This window comes from Seriola dumerili, unplaced genomic scaffold, assembly GCF_002260705.1.
Source record: "Seriola dumerili isolate Sdu_G_001 unplaced genomic scaffold, Sdu_1.0 BDQW01000147.1, whole genome shotgun sequence".
Classification (NCBI taxonomy): Eukaryota; Metazoa; Chordata; class Actinopteri; order Carangiformes; family Carangidae; genus Seriola; species Seriola dumerili.
In genome coordinates, this window is record NW_019174402.1 from 2,565,388 (window position 1) to 2,585,193 (window position 19,806).

General features: G+C 41.0%; 1 protein-coding gene across 1 annotated transcript; it reads right to left on the reverse strand.

Moving 5' to 3' along the window:
• Positions 1–4,474: 4,474 nt before the first annotated feature.
• On the reverse strand, positions 4,475–17,879 carry mlycd (malonyl-CoA decarboxylase). Its single transcript, XM_022749848.1, has 5 exons — positions 17,272–17,879; positions 11,715–11,827; positions 11,200–11,356; positions 10,651–10,803; positions 4,475–5,831 (listed from the first exon to the last, which is right to left on the reverse strand). Exons 1-5 carry the CDS (start codon positions 17,815–17,817, stop codon positions 5,286–5,288), a joined length of 1,515 nt encoding a protein of 504 aa, XP_022605569.1. The 5' UTR covers positions 17,818–17,879; the 3' UTR covers positions 4,475–5,285.
• Between the last annotated feature and the right edge of the window lie 1,927 nt (positions 17,880–19,806).

Here is a 19,806-nt window from a genome sequence, read left to right on the forward strand (position 1 = left end):
GTCAGGTCAACCAATACTGACTAATTGCAATGAATGAAGGGGGGCGGAAAATGCCATCAGCAAGCCAAATGAGTTTTAATTACAGCCTATAACCAGATATAGCAGATCTGTCAATCTCCAACTCACTCCGCAACTGGGACAGAGACGAGGGGGTGGGTGGGGTGAGCTGAGAGAAGGAAGAGCGCGGACCCAAAGGGAAAAGAAAGAGAGAAGGGAGGGAATGCAAGAGGAGGGTATGAAAGAATAGAGGGAGGTTGTGGTAAATCAGAAAAGTGAGGGGAAAGAGGGAACGCATCAGAGAAGCATTGTTTGAACTATCGGAATGAATTGTTTATCACTCTGAGTGAAACTCTGCTGCCCTCTAAAGGTTGCAGCTTGCAAAATATGGACAGACTCAAAAGGCAGTGTGTATTGTGTGTGGCTATGCACATGTGGAATGTGTGTATGTGCGTGTCCTGATTGGTCGTAAAACCGTGAAGCCCTTTGAAGACAGACCAAGGGATTGGATGGGCTGTGGGTGCAGGGTCGGGTTACCAGGGGGTGGAGAAGGAGGAGAATGGTGATGATGTGAGGTGAGAAGCATGAAGGAGGGCCAGCAACAGCAACCAGGAAGAATGGATTAACACACTTGGATGAACCCTCCCCTCACACACTCTCGCACATATACACACAAAAGTAAATGGCCTGCAGGTAAAGCCAGCCTTTCAGTATCAACTCAAAATCCTACTTTCCTCATCATCACTTACCTGTGAATCCTGATGTGAATAGACCACACAATGACATTTAGAGCATGTGTGCGAAAGTCCTCATTATAAAAAACGACTCAAGCTGAAAAAGTGGGATGCATCGATTTCCCTGAAATGTCAGGATGAATGTTACAATAAAATGCTCCACCCTATAAAATTGCAGGGGACACATCATTCAAAGTGAGCTGATGCCCTAAAAAAAAAACACATGCAAAAAGTTCACTGATGTTTTGAAAAACATAAATGGCTCCTTTCTTTTAACACCACTGTAAATGCACATCACTGATTGGAAAAGTAGGCTGTATAGCTGCTGCTTGTTAAAGACCTTGAAAATCATTTCTCTCCAAAGTTGCCACAGTTTTGGTTATAAAGTGTGAGACTTCTGTCTGTGTTTTATCCATGTGTTCATATTCATGTAGTTTTGTCCACCAATAAGAATGTAGTGATATTTGAGTCAAAAGTCTGGTAACAGGGTTTTGGCCACTGTCAATCAACACAACAATCACACAGTCCTGATGAAGCAGATTAGCTGACTATTAAATGTTAAATGAACAATGCCTAAAGATTATCAGAACATGGTTGTGCCTCTTTAATCACAAATACTTAAAAGACCAGGTTATCAGGGGCTTTAAGCTTGGTTTAAGATAAGATTTTGTGGTGTGTTACAGACCCCCTCCGATGAAAATAAAGTTTTAGACTTGGTTAACATGTCGCTATGGTGTTTTTCATATAATACAAGACATCATGGTTGAAATAAGTAACAAACCCCATTGACTGTGTATTTCCAAACTGAAACTGCAGTGAACCAATGTCAGTCTCATAAAAACAGATTCAGACAGCCAGGGGTCCATATGTAACAAACCTAAGAAACCAATCCCGTCAACTTTGCAGGGACAGGGAGTCGGCAAAATAAACCTGAAACCATGTCAGTACAGAGAGCAAGAGTTTGCATTAACACAACCAGTATCACTGTGTCAGCCACTTGCAAGCTAACAAACAACATAAACATATAAAAGATGCTAACTTCGCAATTCTGATATCTCTGTTAGTTGCCGATTTTGGTCACAACAGACTCCTCATCTGAGTCTGGGTTTGACTGAGGCTCAAACATGTGGCTGAGTTTCTCTGATATTTCCTCTAACGCTAACCATCTTGATACACACAGCTCTTCAGTCAGTACAGAGAGAGAGAGTTTAGATTAGCGCAGCCGCTAACAGTGTGTCAGCCAAATAAGCTAGCAAACACAGTGAACAAATAACTATGCTTACCGTTGTGATACGTCTTTTAATCGCAGATTTTGATACACGACAAATTCCTCACTCCTCAACAAACGTCTGAGGTTGAGTCTCTTTCCTCCATCTTCAAAACAGCAGTGCCGTTTTACCTGTAAACCTAGCGCAAGCAGCGATGGTGGGCGTGGCACGTGCCCGATCCAGAATTTCTCAAATATTAACCATAACAGAGTATTTTTACATAGTTTAAAACATTTCTGGAGAGGAACTTTAAAAAGAAACGATTAAGTTATTCTTCAGTTTTTGGCAACGGTCACTGTATGCTGGCTGGGACAATAATTTGATGGTTCCAAGAGACATAGTTGACATTGAAGGTTTACTCAAATTAATTGAATTTTTTTCTTTTGTAATTTTTCTGCTGCATTTGCCTTTGAGAATGGCACTGATGAACTGAATGCAACTTGGTATGTTTGTAATCCACGTTTTCCACTGTGGCACAGTGATCACAAGAAATATTGGACTAAACTGAGTTGGAATGGGTTTGTTTGTGTCCTGTGCCAATGTTTATATTCTATACCATTTAATATAATCAAGTACTTCAATAAAATGAAATGAGACTGAAGCATATCTGTCTGATAGATGATATACAGTGTTTGGGTGAAGTTTTGGAGCTGTTTGCCTGATAACTAAATGTGACATTATTAATCTATTGAAACCACTATAAACTCATGTCAGTACACAGTATTTCCGTTCATTTTATTTAGGGTAAAATGATGCCATATCCAGAGGTCCGTTCACTGTTTTTCCTTTTGCTTTTTTGATACATTATATTATATTATATTATATTATATTATATTATGTTATATTATATTATATTATATTATATTATATTATATAAAATTCAAAATATCCAAGTTTATCAGTGACACAGTCCAGCATTAATTTCTATTGTTGTCTCTTCAAACAGATAGAGACAAAAGACTTTCACATCTCAGACCTTATCAGAATGAATTAGAACATGAAAATGCCATGGCCACCACTCTGACTTTTCTGGCCACTGTGATCTGTAAAAAATGGATTAGTTTCATTTGTAAGGCAATTTCCTCTGAACGAGGGACAAGAAATGAATACACCACCACCACCACCATGCACACATGCATTCCCCATCTTTTAAAAAAAATGAAAGGACTGTCAGAATTACTGGATTATTTTTAGATGAGGCATGAATTTCCACAGCAGACAGTTTCTAATCAATTGTAATTAGGTCTTCTGCTGCTTTTTGGAAAGTATTGGCTCTAAGACGTGTCAGACAACAGAGCAGTACAATATTGAACTTGGCTGTGAATCCATTATCAACATGTGCCGGGCTGGAAATGTGACAAAACTGCAATCTGATTAGATACAAATGAAGACTGGTCTAAGCACACACTGTGCCTTTGTGGAAATTGTCAGTGATCAGAATACTTGCTGCCACATTTGTCTACAAAGAGCTTGTGCAATCCAATTTTACTGCAATTTGATCAGAGATCCTTAAAAGTATCAAACACTCTTTGTTACAATGGCATTTTGAGTAGTTACATGTTCAGATACCACTCATTTGAACAGCCATTTTCAAATTAACTCCATTTAACACATGAAAAGTGGACTTGATTAGCACTTTATCGTCACCTTTAAAACAATTAGAAGCCTTTCCATCAGATACTGTAGGTGTCCAGCACTGAAAAGCCTCCACTAAGGAGGTCCGTATAATTTCATTTAGTGGGACCCAAGGTGTCCATAAATGAGATTTCAGTGCTGCTAACTTGTTGCCATGTGAGCAATTTTTCTCCTTGCTCCTACGGAACATAACTTTAAAAATGCCATTACTTTCACCATACAACATAATTTATTTTATAAAGGAGTTTATAATTAAAAAATACTGGACTTTTAATCTGAACTGCTTTGTGGTCACTACCGTCAGTCATTCCTGGGCAAAGGTGACTCAAAACAAGCTCTAGCTGCCAGCAGCAGATGTGGAATATGTCACTGTTGTTTCCATGGCAACCCACACCACAGTGTTCATCCTCCTCCATTGTGAGACAGCATGACAGTGTTGCTCTTTCCCGTGTTCCCCACGCTCAGTGCACACAGAGGTATGGGTCTCTTATTGTCTCCAATATCTCCAGAGACACCCTCACTGTCTCTCAAGGGCATCCTTTAAACAACTGTCCTTTTTATGCTTCTTTATCCCCCCCCCCCCTTCACAACTGAACACCATCAATCTAGCCATTTACTTTAACTTTATTTCTCACTCCATTAGTTTCTAGGACACAGAGCGGCACAGGCAGAGAAAAGGAGGGGTGCGCAGTGGTGGTGTGGTGGTGTGGCGGGGGGGGGGGGGGGGGGGTGAAAAAAATGAAAAGAAAGTTTGGCTCCTTGGAGAGATAAAATGTAATTTCACAGTCAACTTGCTGTGATATATTATTTCACAACAATGGGGTGTGGGCTGATATGAGCCCTGCTTGGCACCTGTACAGAGCAGTTAGGACATCAGTGATGGCTCTCTGGAGAGGTTGACCACTTGTGTGTATGTGTGTATGTGTGTGTGTGTGTGTGTGTGTGTGTGTGCATATGAAGGCAAAATTATTAAAAATACACCTGACTGGAGGTACCAGGATCAGAGTTAGCACAGTTGTGATGCACAGCAGAAAATAAATCCAGTTTCGTTTAGAGTTATTTAATATGAAATAATACTTCCAGTCTGTGGTTTCATGCTTTTGTGCAATGAGCTTTAGTGGGAGTAAGCAATGTAAAAGCAGGTGTATATCAACCCAGCCCAAGAAAAAAAAATCCAAAACTCTCCTATTCCTAAACATGTTTGCAGTGAGACAGTTCAGCTAAATGAAAGAACCTAAACATCATTTATTCCAGTAGCTGCACTCTCTCATTGCTCCTGCGTCACCATTACACACACTGTTATCCAAGAACATGGAGAGGCATTGATAGATGCCTCACGCTTCATTAGCTACAGTCTCTCAGCCTGGGAAACACTTGCACAATATCAAATACTTTCTACTAGAAACCCAATGAGGCAAACAGCCCAACCTATGCACTAGATACAGCAGATGGGATGAGACACGTCATGTGAGAAATGGTCTAATTTCTATTCAAAAACAGTATCAGTTGATGTCCACTCAGTAGGGCTTCTGGAGCTGTTTTTTAATTAAATATTAAAGACAAACAAAATAAAGTTCATCAGTAAATATGGGATATCAAGTGCAATCTCAACTGCAGATCAAAAGCAGAAGTATTTATGGCTGTCTCTTTCTCACAGTTTGCTGTTCTTCTGAAATTGGGACACCAGTCCCAGCACCTGCTCTGATGCCATGACGACCTTATTCTGCAGGTACAGAGCGCTGTTTTTAGAGGTCTCGTTCAGGAAGTAACGATAGTTCACCATGATGCCGCAGGAGTTCGCCACACCCCTGGGGCTGGTGTCAGCATGCCAGTTGAGTCGCCACATGGTGGCACCGTTTTGCAGATGGAAGTTAGCCACTGGGTTGAGGGCGTAACCTCGCCGTTTCTCCCCATAGAGGTACCAGGCACAGAGACGCATCAAGACGGGCTCCAGGACACGTGACAGCCGCTCTGAGCGCAACCATTCGCTGGTGCTGATCAGCTTGCGAAGGGCATCTAGAGCTGGGGTCCCTGAGGGTGAGTCAGTGGCCTGTTCCACCTCCTTCCACTCCTGCTCAGAGAGGAGGTCAGAGCCCCGGCCTTCCTTTCTGTACTGGCTGAGGAGGCCTTGGAGCCAGGAGGAGAAGCCTGGGATGGGTGACAGGCTGGAGAACTGGGCCATGTGAGGGAACTCACTCTGGAAGACATGAGGAAAGAGAGAGGCAGATTTAGCCCTTAAATGTAGGGCCGTTTTACACCATGTTTTATTCATCCATTTAATTCAGCAAGGCCCTAAAATCCCTTCTATTCCTCAAACTATTTCTTGCATGAAATAGTTGAAAATCACTGCTTTTCTAGTGTTTTCTGTTTTTAGGGTCTTTAAAGCTGTGTTACTTTTTGGGTCAATTCGATACTATGAATAGAGGCTGACATATAGATGAAAAACTGCTCATGTCACAGTCACATAACAATGCATCATAAGTGTGTCAGGTACACTGCAGGGTTTTCAGGACAGTAAGTCTGAAAATGAAGACACGTCTGAAGCAACTGATGATGAGGATTTTATTTTTATGCAAACTCATCAGTCTGATCTTTCAGAAGCAGAACTGGAGCATGAGTATGACGATGGTAGCTCGCAGGTCAAAAAGAGCAAAACTGTGGACCAGCGCGTGCAGTGGGCACAACCATGTTGCCACAGCCACCAGACAGTACTGTGATTTGCGATTACTGTGCTACCCACTTTGTGTTTGTGCCCATCACTGAGCAGTTACAGCCTAAGTGTAGGCCAGTACCATATAGATGAACATAATGTATAAAAGACTACACTTTTTTTTTTGGCATCTATAAATGATTAGAAAAATAAATAAATAAATAAATAAACTGACATGTATTTTGGAGGCTTTATTATTAACACTGTGCAAATGTTAGAAGCAATGTTATTTTGATTTGTAGCTCAGTCCGTGTTAAATATGGAACAAGTCTCCAAAAACAAAACATGTATAGAAATATTTGAAAAAAAAACATCCATACATGGCAGGGTTAAAAAGTTTCATTTTTTTAATCCCCTGTTTTGAAACAGAAAAAGTTGCAGTCATTTACATGCAGAGTCAGTTCAGTGCAGAATTGCCTCAACCTGCCTTAACCAGCTGGAAGAGAAGAAAACAACAACAACAAAAAGCAAACTAGGAAAGGGATGGGAATGAGAAAACAAGGTAAAGGTATAAAGAAAACAGATGAGAGGCAGCAGAGATTTGATCCCCACTGGCATGCAGAGGGCACACCTTCTGCAACAGCAGAAATAAGGGAGATGAACACTCAACCTCGGCATCAAAACACACAAAAAAAAGAAATTCTCGTTTGTGCTCAGGCTGCTGCTCGGGCCTTCAGTTCCTCAGACAGGGACAGGACAGCATAACAAATCACTTCCATTGCTTCATCATCCTGCCCTGCTGATGGAGATGGATGATCCCCTCCCTCTTACTCTATCCTCCTCCTCCTCTGTTCCCTGCACTCTCACCTTAAACACCCGTCCTCTTCTTTCACTCTCCTCATCCCCGTGTCTCTGTCTCGTCTAGACCACCCACCCACCCATCTCATGAGTTCTCTGCCAGCCCTCTACCCTCTCCTTTTGTCAAGACACACACCCCTCCGCCCGTCTTCGCTCACCGGCGTCTGGGTTGATAAGTGACGGAGTGATGTGGCAGGCAGAAGGCAGAAGAGTGAAAGGCTGCAGATGAAAGTGGAAGTGTCAGACAACCCCTGGAGGAACATGTTGCTGTCTGTCTGCCTCACTATGCAACATTGTTTTCCTTTCTACCTCCTTCATTTCACCCTCCCTTCACTTCAAAATCCAGCCCTCTCACGTTCCATGTCCTGCCGGCTCTCCCCTTGTATTTCTTCTCATTCACGATCTCGCCTTTGTCACTCCAACCTCTGCTTTAAACTACTGAGTGCTCATATGTCAAGAGTGGGCAGGATGAAGAGAAAACAGAAGATGGTGGAAATAAGGATAGAGGCGGTAGGAAAGGTGAAAAGGGAACATGGAGGAAAGGATAGGTAGAAAAAAAGAGGAGCTGCGCCAGAACTGCGCTCCAGGGTCTAATCTACAAAGACAAGCAACACCTCCTCTCCTCACCTTAAATCACAACTGTGACCTTTTCTTTTCCACTCTATCATCTATCCATCATCATAGTGGTCCCTCTGTGGCTGCGCTGCTCCTCTCTTCACCTTTATGTAAGGTAAAGCCCTGTCAGACAGCCTGGGCCTCTGCAGAATACAAGTCTGGGTTGTGGTTTTGTGTAGCCTTGAGGGCAGGGAATTGCACTTACACTGCCTGGGTCAGGGGTTCAATTCTCACTAGGGTCATAAAAAAGTGTATGCACTCATGGGTACTTCGGATAAAAGTGTCCAGAAAAGGTTTGAATGCATATGAGAGTGTGTGTTTGTGTAGCTTATATAGCAGTGATTTATTTGGGTAAAGTAATCTGCATAACTAAAACAGAAAAACACACAAAATATGAAGGAATGACAACTTTTTTATCTGTTGCCCGCCTGAAAACTTTGAACCCTTTCTTCTCAGTATCACTGGTTTGCAGTTACTGCTGTTTATTGTTTGAAGGAAAAGTAGAACACTTTTTTTTTTTTTACAGGAGTAGATGTTGACATGCAAAGCTAGTAGACCTTCTGATTAAGACAACATTCCACATTAGTAAGGCTTTAACAACACAGTGCAATAACCTACTTTCCAACCTCTGACACAAACAGCACCTAATGCTGACGCAGAGAGCACAAAACAATATCTGCAGAGCTCACTGAACAGTATGTTGCCATTAATGAAAATGCAATCAAAACAGTCCCATTGTATGAAAAACTGAAGTGGAAGCAGCTTAAAGCTCTGAAATCTGATTTTTATGAGGATACACTATAAAGAGCGGTTCCCCATCTGTTGGGTAGAGTGGCTTTTGATGTTCCATTCAGGGTTCCAATCATTTGACAAGTGCTAGCTGGAGTGGCTCAACAAGGACTCTTGCGCTTATTGAGAGGGATGGATGCGATTTCATTACTGCGTTTCTGGTGTCTTCTTCTGTTTATGTGTGTATGCATTCATGTGCGTATAAGGAAGTACAGAAACAAGTGGAGGATTTATGATTCAGTACTGAGACTAAAATAAAAACTTTTGAAAAGCAATCAAACACTAATCTAGCCTGTCACAGCTATATTTCTTACTGGAATAACACTGTGCCAGCTGGGCTACACCTGAAGGCTAACAAACAGCTTTTAATTGAATTCAGCATGCGAGTCATACAGAGCGGAACATTTTATTCCTGGGGTGGAGACAAGCAACAATTTTTGATACTACACCATAAGGAAGGAGGTTAGGAGCTCTGCGGGAGGTAATGATGGATAGCTATATCAGAGCATGTGCTGTGTGCAATGTCAGGATAAGATGTTATTATCTAGCTTTTATGGGACAGGATGGTTTGAATACTTCACTGATAAAACTGGGTACTTTATGGTTATTTTTTTTAGATAACAGGTGTTTACGTAACCTTGCCTCCTCTCTTACCTTAAGTGCCACCTCTGCTTTACCCAAGCCAAGTTATTATAGGAATTCCAATAGAATGGATTCAAATATTCTTTTACTGTATTTTACAATGGCTTAGGCTCTATTTCCACAGTGTTTTGATTAACACCTATAGTGCTATAGTACTTAGGTTTGTTCATCATTAACTGCTTAATCGTTAACCGACAATAAGAATTTTAAACAGTTAAAATATCCTGGGACATCTGAGTGGGTATTTTCCACCACAGGTCTGAAAGTTAGTGGACTGAGCATCAGACTAATCCGACAGCATGTCGACATGTTGCCATTTCTGAATAAAACTCATTAGACAGGCTGTCAACTATGCTGAGGACTGAGGTAGGCCTGGCCTGTTGTTTTGATTTTGATGTTTAATGCCAGTCCAACTCTGTGTTGCACGAGCAGTAGCCTGGCTGTTCACCAGAAGTGCATTTCTCTGCCGATCAAGAAGTGATTCTGCTCCTCTAGTCTTTGTTAATCACACGTAGAGCTGATCTTTATAATAAAGAATTTATAACATAGAGCTTTTTATGTGTGTAAGCGGGATGTCGCTTCTTCTGCAAAAATGTTGTTAAGAGGACCATCACCTTGTGTGATAATCTGCTGAGATGGGGCTTCTCTCCTGCCTGTGTGTGTGTGATCGTTTTGGTCAACTTCAACCACTGTGTATTGGTATTTTTTTAAATGTGTTAGAGACACTTGTCAACATTTTAATCTTGTCAGTTAACAGTTAATGTTAATGGTATGTTAATGAATGTTGGCTATCAGCCAGAAAAAAAATTCAAAATGAACATTCCTAATACTTCTCAAATCCAAACAATTAATCACTGCTGTATATCTAAATAAAATGATTATTTACTCAAAGATTACTTGAATTGCAATGATAAAAAATACTATTTAATGCACAATTTATTATGTTAATATAAAGAGAAATGCTTTAAAAAGCGGGTTGCATCGATTCAGTGATTTGTACATTCAGTTAGAAGCATTCAATCTTCTTTCAATTTGATGTGGCTGTGTTCTGAGGACTGAGAAAGTCATTTAGTGTAGGACAGCACAGCATTTTGTAAGGGTAAGAGTTTAGGTCAGTTTTCATTAAAAGTTTTGTACATTGGAACTTTGGTCTAAAAACTGAGCCAAAGCAATGGTAAAATACTATAATTCATATTGTTCAAAATGTGTATTTGTGATGATTCCTCCAGTTCTCACAGTGAGTATTGACTCAAATTATTTTTTTCTGAATAGAGCTGTTAAAAGACATGAAAGCAAGCCACAACAAGGTGTGAGAGCTCTAAATGTCTAAAAGTCTAAATGAATGGAACTTTGATGAGTTACTTTCTTGGCTGTCATATTCATCCCTCATATTTAATAGCTCTTTGACTAATGCTTTTCTGACAGGCACTTAAATTACATCCTGAATCCCTCTTGCACCCACCTGCAGTTCTCGCACCACCCTCTTGATGAGGTAGTTGCCCAGCTCCACCCCTTGAAGGCCAGCCTGGGTTGAGGAGATGGAATAGAAAATGGCTGCATTTATCTTATTAACATCCTCCTCAGAGTCGAGAGTGGCAAACTCACGGACGATACTCTAAAAGAAAAACACAAATTTTGTTAAGTCACAAATACAAATTGTACATTTGTATCATGCAGATACAAGTCCATTCTCAGTGTTCTTCTTGGGATAGCAGTCATATATCCAAATATTTCAGATGTGCACTATATAACATCGTGAAATATTCTCAAATTTCAGTGTTGTCAAAACCCCCTTTCCCAACTGTAAACAACAAGAACAGGAAGTCAGCACTGTAGAGGTCGCTGCCAGAGGGATAAGAAGTGTAAAGGTCTTGGTATTGTTTTACACACAGTTAAAATCCATTTGTCAACTGACATGAGGAAATCCCAGATTACTCCCAGATGTTTAACCATCCCCCAAGTTGTTGTTAAGTCAGACAAATCATTACAGAAGCCTGCAGTAGCTTCTAACCTGAATATTATCAGAAATGTTTTCCGTGAGGGCCACGTGTAGTACAACCAGGGGTTCTCCTGGCATGGCGGCATGGGTGAAGGCATAACAACGGCGGTATGGCCCCACTCTGCGCTTCAGGTCAGACCAGTTCCTTACAGGATGCACTGCTTCATACCTGACAGAGACAGAGATAGTTAGTATTTCAGTTGACCATTCACTAAGCTCCGCCTTCATTGGTTAGTGTTGCTATGCTTGTGAAACTTTCCATGTCTGTACATATGCAGTGTAATGTGACAGACTTCTACTGTCTACTCCTTAAGTTCAGTATGTGTCAGTACAGCTTGACATGCCTGCCACGCCTAGTTATAGTTGCTAAACTATGATTGGACTATAACTGGTCAGAGGAGGGGGTAAAGTGACCAGTCAATTTTCATACTGTATAATATTTATGTAAAACAGAGATTACAATGAAATGAAAGAGGAAAATAAATAAAGAACATAAACACAGTGTGGGGGTGCATGAATGCTCATACTGGCTGATCTTCTGCAGGATCTCACAGGGGGACTGCCAGGTGATTCTCTCCAGTCGCAGCAGACCTACAGAGAACCACTCAGACAGCAAGCTCTTCAGCGTGCCGTTAAGATCCTGGGAGAGAAAAAAAGGTGAGAGTTTAGAATTAAAATCCACATCCAGCTGATAATCAAAAATTCACCACATTCTTTCCCTCGTGGAGAACAGCTCAGCAGCAAGCATAGGGGAGAATGAAAGCCTTGCATATGTATTTTATCAAGGTATGGGACCTATAGTATATAATGTATACATAAAACACTGGTATACAGATAAATCTTCCACGCACATGAATAAGGAAAAGAAGGTCATGGTATCTGCTGTACTGCGTTATCTAGGCACTGTGGAGAATATCCTTTTACTGTGACTATGGCAGTCTTTTCTCTTTTTTGTATCTTAGAGACAATAAACTATTCTCTAGAAATTGCACCTTTTTTATGAATACTAAATTAACTGGATAAACACAGTCTTTCTTTACAACCTCATGACATCTTTTATCGACAAAACTGCCAGACTCCATCTTATTAATTGACAGCAAGGTTGCTTAATCAAAAACAGTTTGTCACCATTGGAGGCTCTAGCTCAGCCCCTGCCCCAGTCAACCACGGTGTACCCCAAGGCTCTGTGCTTGGACCCCTCCTCCTGACCATCTACATGCTCTCCCTTGGTCAGATCATCCACCAACACGGTCTCAGCTTCCATTCATATGCTGACGACACACAGCTTTATCTCAGCACAAAACCCTCCACCCAGCTCCCAAAAAATCACTTGTCAACTGCCTGCACAACATCAAAATCTGGATGTCATTTAACCTACTCAAACTCAACAGCAATAAAACAGAGCTCATGGTTGTGGCTCCCAAGGCCCTGCTCCATAAGGTTCGAGATCTACACCTACTTCTGGACATCGACAGCTGCTCCATCTCCCCATCCCTGGAAGTCCGCAACCTGGGTGTCATTTTGGACTCAACTCTCTCATTCCACGCACATGTCAAGTCCATCACCAAATCTGCTTTCTTCCAACTCAAAAACATCTCTCGACTCCAGCCATCACTCTTTGACTCTGTCGCAGAGACCCTCATCCACGCCTTCGTCACCATCCGTCTGGATTACTGCAATGGAGTTCTGTTCGGGGTTTCCAGCAAAACCCTCGACAGGCTCCAGTATGCCCAGAACTCAGCTGCCAGGGTTCTAACTTGCACCAAGCCCTGGCAGCACATTACCCCCACCCTCATCCAACTTCACTGGCTTCTGGTCAAAGCCCGTATCCAGTACAAAATCCTCTCCCTCACCTACAAATCCCTCCATGATCTTGCACCCCTGTACTTGTCTGAACTCCTCCACCCCTATTCCCTGTCCCAGAACCTACGGTCCTCGGACACTGGTCTGCTCTCCACCCCCTACACCAGCCTGCGATCTTTCAGTGACAGAGCATTCACTGTGGCAGCCCCCACCCTCTGGCACTCTCCTCCGGAAGAGATCCGCACAGAAGCATCGCTGGACATTTTCAAAAACTGCTGAAAACCCACCTGTTCACCAAGTCCTATGGCTTCTAGCTGCCTCATCTCCTAAAATCCCCTCCAATCTCTGCCATCCCTATTCTGTCTCGTCTTTTTTTCATTCATTTGTTCTTTATTCATTTTGTGTTTCTTTCCCTGTAAAGTGGGTACCTTGAAAGGTGCTATAAAAATCCAAGTTATTATCATTATTATTATTATTATTGCTCAAGTTTGTCTGTTGGCTATGATCAATTCCATATCCGCATCTTACACACTTTGCAGGGTATATGGTCCCGTGGGTGTCTGTATGCTGTTTGACTGTTTTCATATTATGAGTAGTAATTTGTTTGAGCTTGCAATGGGTGTAGGGAAGGCACTTCAATAAACAGCTTGCCATTTCAAAGCAGGCCTATCCTCCTGCAAAGGTCATACTTCATTTAAAGCAAATCTCTTGCAAACACACAAACAAGTGCACATGGTGCACACACATAAGCACACTTAAACAAATAAATGCAGCTTATGTTGGCTGTTCCATAGGATGAAAGCTCTTACTTTTGTGCCCGCTTGTCAGTCATAATAATAGCTAATACAAACAAGCTCAAATACAGTCATGGTATAAAAGCCACTGAATGAGATTCTCTGCAAGCAACTACGAAAACCAAAACAAACTACATTTCTAATTCTTCCCCACATGTATATCTCAGACCCTGCAGCAATTTCACCCTGAAAAATTCAGTTGAATAAGGAGCAAATCAAAAGTAAATAAAGTAAAAAGTCCAGCAAAATTTCCATCACTACTTATGTAATGTGTGTGTATACATGTGTATTTGTTACTCAAACTTCACGAGCCGCCAGAGGTTAAATAATCTATGATGGTTCATAATCCCAGCCTGGCATTTCTGCAGAAATCGCAGCACATCAACAACCAGCTAGAGTGCAATTGCTGCCTTGGGTAGCCAATTCTCATCCACACAAAAAGAAGGCCAAACTGAGCTGTGCACTCCATTGACCTAGCAGAAGATGAAGTCTTTTGAAATGGAAGTGTCCGACATTTGAAGCCTGAGGTTAGGAAAGAGACCGAGGAGAGGAGGGAATGGTAAAGAAGAAAATCCTGCACTCCATTAGAGAGAAAATGAAGCAACACTGTTTGACACTGGAGCTGTATCAATGCCATGTGGTGCTGATGTTTGAGTTGATACAGCCTCTGCTACAAGGACCCTCTCTACCTTGAGCTACAGTTATTGTGTGATTATACAGAGCGATAGAGGCTGCAGTGCCTGGAAGGAACAGTCTGTCTATCCAAGGCCAAATGACCACTGACTGCCAAAGTGTTTACAGGTCAGGCTCAGAGAGTGCCAATACCTTTTCTCCAGTAGGCTGCATGCCACTTGTCAGCCTGGCAGTGTGTCTGCGGGGAAAAAATAGCCTCACTAATACTTTGTGTAATCCCAAAGAGCCAACTAAAATGACATCTCTGACTTGTCTTTACATCTTTCATCCCCTCAGCTTGTGGACAGGTGAACAAGAATGAAAGGCCTGGAGGCAGAAGGAGTGAGGAGGAACATCAAAAATCAATTATCCAACCAAGAGAGACTAATCTAGCGTAGAATTCCAAAGTAACACACTTGCAAGAACAACAGCAATTGCAGCCTTGCAAATTCCAGACTTTAGTAATTTTAGAAATTGTACCTTTTTATTCCCATTTATGATTCAGTGCGTCTTTGATTATCTGCATCATTTTTTTTTTTATTGACTTTTGTTTTCTCTCCCCTGGTATGGACATACCATCAATACAGGTACTAAAAGCTTCATATTTACCATGACCTTTTCTCATCTTTAGCTCGATCAATTCTAGCAATAACAACAAGCAAAGATTGCTGTGTACCCCCAAACCAAGGTGGTCAGCACTGAGCACATGTGAGTACTCTGTAGGTAGCTTAGACCTTTTTAACTACAAAAGCTCTCGGTGAGCAGGGGTTATTGAGATTAAATGCATCAGAACCACCTCTCAGCAGGAATATAATAGATATTGAGCACGAGAGGAGAGGTCTTCTGGCAATAGTGCAGTCAAGCTGTATAAAAATCATATTAAGCAGTGGCTCTTAACTCTTGATAATGCAAGGTCAAAGGCACACAGGCTTTCAACTCAATTCCAAAGTGACACAAAACATTATAACTGATCACAAAGACGATAGAAAACCTTTTTAACTCCATCATCAATCAGTGCAGGGCAGTTTTAATTTGACCATCTCAGCTTCTGATGGTACACTTATCAATTTTGTTATCTTGATTAAAGCATCTCTCCAAAACAGGCTCGCAAATCAGCGGCGTGGATTTCATGTCGTACCATTTGAGAAAAGTGGACATGATTTGGCAACAGTGAATGAAGTAGTGTGCTTTAGATTAGGCTGACTAATCTAATGGTGTTTTTTCTAGTACAAAACTAAAGAATCTTTCTTAATAGCGAATCCCTGTAGCTGGCTTACAATGTATGTCTACATCTCCTAGACACCACAGGGGCTTTCTGATTCTAGTTTCAATAAAAGAGCTGCTGGTGGCCTGTGATACAAAAAGCAATTTACCAGCATAAAATCATATATCACGCCACCGGTTGATTTAATTATACATGTGGTTTCATGTCATCTCAGTGTGAGTCCAACTTAGGCATAGAACCAACATAAGTACTTCAAGCCATACTGGGTTTAATGTCAGACATTAAGTTGCAGTTACCTACTCAAGTGCAGGGACTTCTGTATATACATTTAGATTGCTTAATTATGGTAAAAATTAAATTAGCGTCTTTATAGTACAGCCACAGTGTTTTAGTTTAGGTTAAGCACCTGCTAAAAACGTATTTGGATATGCAACCGTAAGGTGGACTTTAATTATAAGCTGCACTCTCTGGCAAGGTATTAAAAGAGTTAGTCAAGTCAAATTACCCCATATTTGCACTAAATGAGTGAGCATGTATTAATATCAAAATATATATGGAATATTTCTTGTACCTTTATGCTTGGGGGAAGAAAACCAGGCCATAGAAACTTGACTTGGGAAAGAGCAGTGGGGCATTAGACTAATTAGACTGCTAATTTTTCTTGGAAAAATTGCATGGATTTAACATGACAGATAGCTTGCCACCAAGTTTGCCACTCTTATTTCAAAGTGTGCACAGAAACAGCAACATTTCAGTGCTGAATTGAACTGAAAACTGTAATAACATCTGACTGAACATGAATGACTGAACAATGAGGTGAATGAAACTGGACAGGTGGCTTTGCTGTAAAATAAGTTGCCAAAAATGTGTCATTTAGGGGACAAAGAGCATGAGAGCCAAGAATGTGTGTGATGGACATTTTCAAGTTTTTTTTCACTGCCTTTCCTTTCAATTTTATTTTCACTTTGTCTTCAATGGTTCATTCAAAATATTCATTACATGCCTGATTTATATTCACCTCTCTCACCTTGTTGCTGCATTTGAGTCTGAGACTCTTGCCTCTTCATGTATAGTCTGAAACTGGGTCTGAGTCTATTTTAACACAAGAGCTTTCCAGCAGGAGTAGAAGCCCGCTCCGATCAGTACTGTAAGTTAATCTGTTCAACCAAGACATGCAGAAAATATAAAGGAAGCCCTGAAATGGAGCTCGACATTGTCTTATGCCAAACTAGTTCTGTCTAACCTGTTTGCAAAAACTCCTTAAGCTTTGAGGAAGTTGAAAAAAAATCTAATTTAGTTCCTCCAGTTTGGTATGAATGGTAAACTGGAGCAAAGGTCATTGACACTTAAAATGTGATGAAATGTGAACCATGTGATGGGGGGCAAAGCAAGAGGGTCAGTTTAGGCCTGTGTGGGTTCTCTGTCTAGCTGGCTGTATTCAGCCAACAGTTAATATTGTCTCAATAGCCCACAATCAATGTCCTTAAATCACTCAGCATTCAGGCCCAGCTAGGCAACAGCGCCAAATGTCTTAGCGCGCACTGCTTGACTCATGCCAGCACCCGTCGAAAATGTAAACAAATGCATTACCTTTATGTGTGGGCTCTCGCTAGCTTTTGATGAGATGATTTCAAGCACATCGGCTCGGAGATCCACCAGAAACTTCACCCCACCATCGACCCTGCTTATATGATTAAGAAGCTGTTTATACCGGGGAGTCAATGTGTACCGAAGCCTGTCTTCAACTTGCAAAATAGTCGCCAAGTCCCGTAGCTGAGTGTCTAGCAACTTCACAGCTAGCTCTGAAACGCTTTTATGGTCTACACCGAAGTCTTGCGACAGCTTCGTCAGAAAACCGAGTCTGTCTTCCTTGTCCAGACTTTTGTAGAAGTGCATGAAGTCCAAGCTGTTCGATTCAGGGGGAGGGGGGGATTTATCTCTCGTTTCGTATGTGGGTAAAGGTACGACGACCCTCGCTAGTATCTCCTCCATGCCCGTGACACCGACACGACTTGGGGAAGAGTACCAGCGCCAACCGCTAATGTCCGAGGCCTTAAGAGCCGCTTTGACGACAGCCCGGTGTCGCCAGCACCTCACGCTGCCACGAAAGCCCCAGATAACAGGGTGGGATATCATCGCAGGGGGAGAGCTCAGCTGTTTGTCTGGAACCCGCGACCAGTGAACACACAGGAGGAATCGTTTCCGGGTCTCTTAAAGAGACAGTAAAGCTGCTATGGCAACAAGCTAGAAGGTTGGAAGGTTAGACTTATTCATGACAGGTCCACTCCTTATAAGAACAAAACCAGATATTGAAATCTTTTTGGTATTTAAGCTTAGGGATAAACATGGTGATACTTGAGGGAAAATGACTTACAATCAACAAAAAATAACATATCACTATCAATAAAGCTCCTTTGCAGTACAGCTCACTGACTGGACAAATCCCTGAATACTGTGTAATACTACAATAATAATACTGTCATTTGAATACCTTGTTTGATTTGATGTTTTATAAACTATTTATATTATTTTATGATAATTAAATTATTTTTATACTGCCCTGCATTATGTTATTATTTTATGAGTTGCATGTACAGTGAGCATGTATAAATACATTTTTCTTCAGATCCTAACTTTATATCAATCATCTAAATTAATTGGATGTTCCCCTCCATGTCCCTAACTATCCACAGACTGTATAACTTTTTGGAAAGAGATTTCTATATTTATCCCTAATAGATCTGCATGCTGTTCATGAGGATTATCTGAGTCCTTGGCATTCATATTCATTATTTCAGTTTTAAAACCACCATAGTTTTGTGTAAATGCAGTAAAGAAAGGTTTTTACAGGCAAACTGACAGTTACACACACCACAGTGCAACAACCATTTTTTGATTACATTTTTTAGCCTCTATGCTACTATAATCTAACCTTAACTGTGTTTATATTCCGCATCAGACACTTTCCTGGGCATCTATGTGTTGGTGTAAGCACCATATGTAGCTCAAGGTTTGCTCCCCATCATCTTAGGCCTTTGTAAAATTCTTTCTGGAGCCCATATATGAATTTTTTATTGGCCTACACCCATCTTATTTCTGCCTTTGAGAATACAATAGCCTCTGAAGAAAAAAACTGCATTGACAACCTTCTGCAGTTCCCCTTCATGGACCTCCATGGGCACATACATTTAAGGCTTCTCTGTACAGCACTATTCCAAGAAGTTAAAACTTCCTCTTCGATTGGAATCCATCATCCGATGTAAAAACATCAAGCATCTGACCTATATTGTTTCATAATATTTGCTCTGCCTCCCTGTAAACTGATATTCAGAATATATGAGCCACTCTATCTCGCCACCAACTCTAAAACAGCCTGTAAAGTGCAATTACCTTACATACTGTTTCGTTTAAAAATGTCCTTTTTCTTCCTGTCTTTTGGTTGTCAAGTGATTTTGCTGAAATAATGAAATATTGAGTCATATGATGCCACTAACCAAAACTATTGTAGCCTAATTATTATGGTTTTTAATGAGGAATTTTGTAATATTGTCTCATTTCTTATACAGTAAGGTTTCTACTCTGACACGAATACAATTATCACAAGAAAAAATATAATTATTATGATTGTATCATTTTGGATTTAAATTCAGCCTAAAACTAGAAGAGCACTAAGAGAGCAAAGATCAATTTTTTGATTATTGGAAGCATTAGTATAAAACAATGGTCTTGTCTGCTAAAACAACATAGTTTTGATACAGATGTTAGCTGAAATTTGAAACAACAGCCAAATATGGCCTATGCAGTAGTATTCATCTTCTGGGCCTGGGAGGAAGTGGGGCTGATGGAGATAAAGCCTTGCCTCGGTAAAAAGTGGGCTGAGAAGACAAAAAAGAGTAGATTTTTCTGTAGAAATGGCAGGGAAAGTGAGGTCAAATACTGCAGATTTGAAGAGGGGATGTGATGGCACTGCCATAACACAAACCAAATGACTGGAGTGAAATAAACTTGTGTCAAGACAAGAGGTTAATCAGGAGCTAAACTGAGGTCATTAAATCAAGTGGTGCTTGAGATTTGCTTGATTGACTCCTGTTAAGTGCAACTTTGCACTTCCACTTCTAATATTCT

What these genes read in the sequence shown, in the direction of transcription:
- mlycd (XM_022749848.1), bottom strand. Translation starts at nt 17,817, where the DNA reads ATGATATCCCACCCTGTTATCTGGGGCTTTCGTGGCAGCGTGAGGTGC. An exon ending in GCGAGAGCCCACACATAAAG is followed by an intron (nt 11,828 to 17,271) that starts GTAATGCATTTG and finishes TTTCTCTCCCAG; the next exon opens with GATCTTAACGGCACGCTGAA. An exon ending in ACATTTCTGATAATATTCAG is followed by an intron (nt 10,804 to 11,199) that starts GTTAGAAGCTAC and finishes TTTTTCTTTTAG; the next exon opens with AGTATCGTCCGTGAGTTTGC.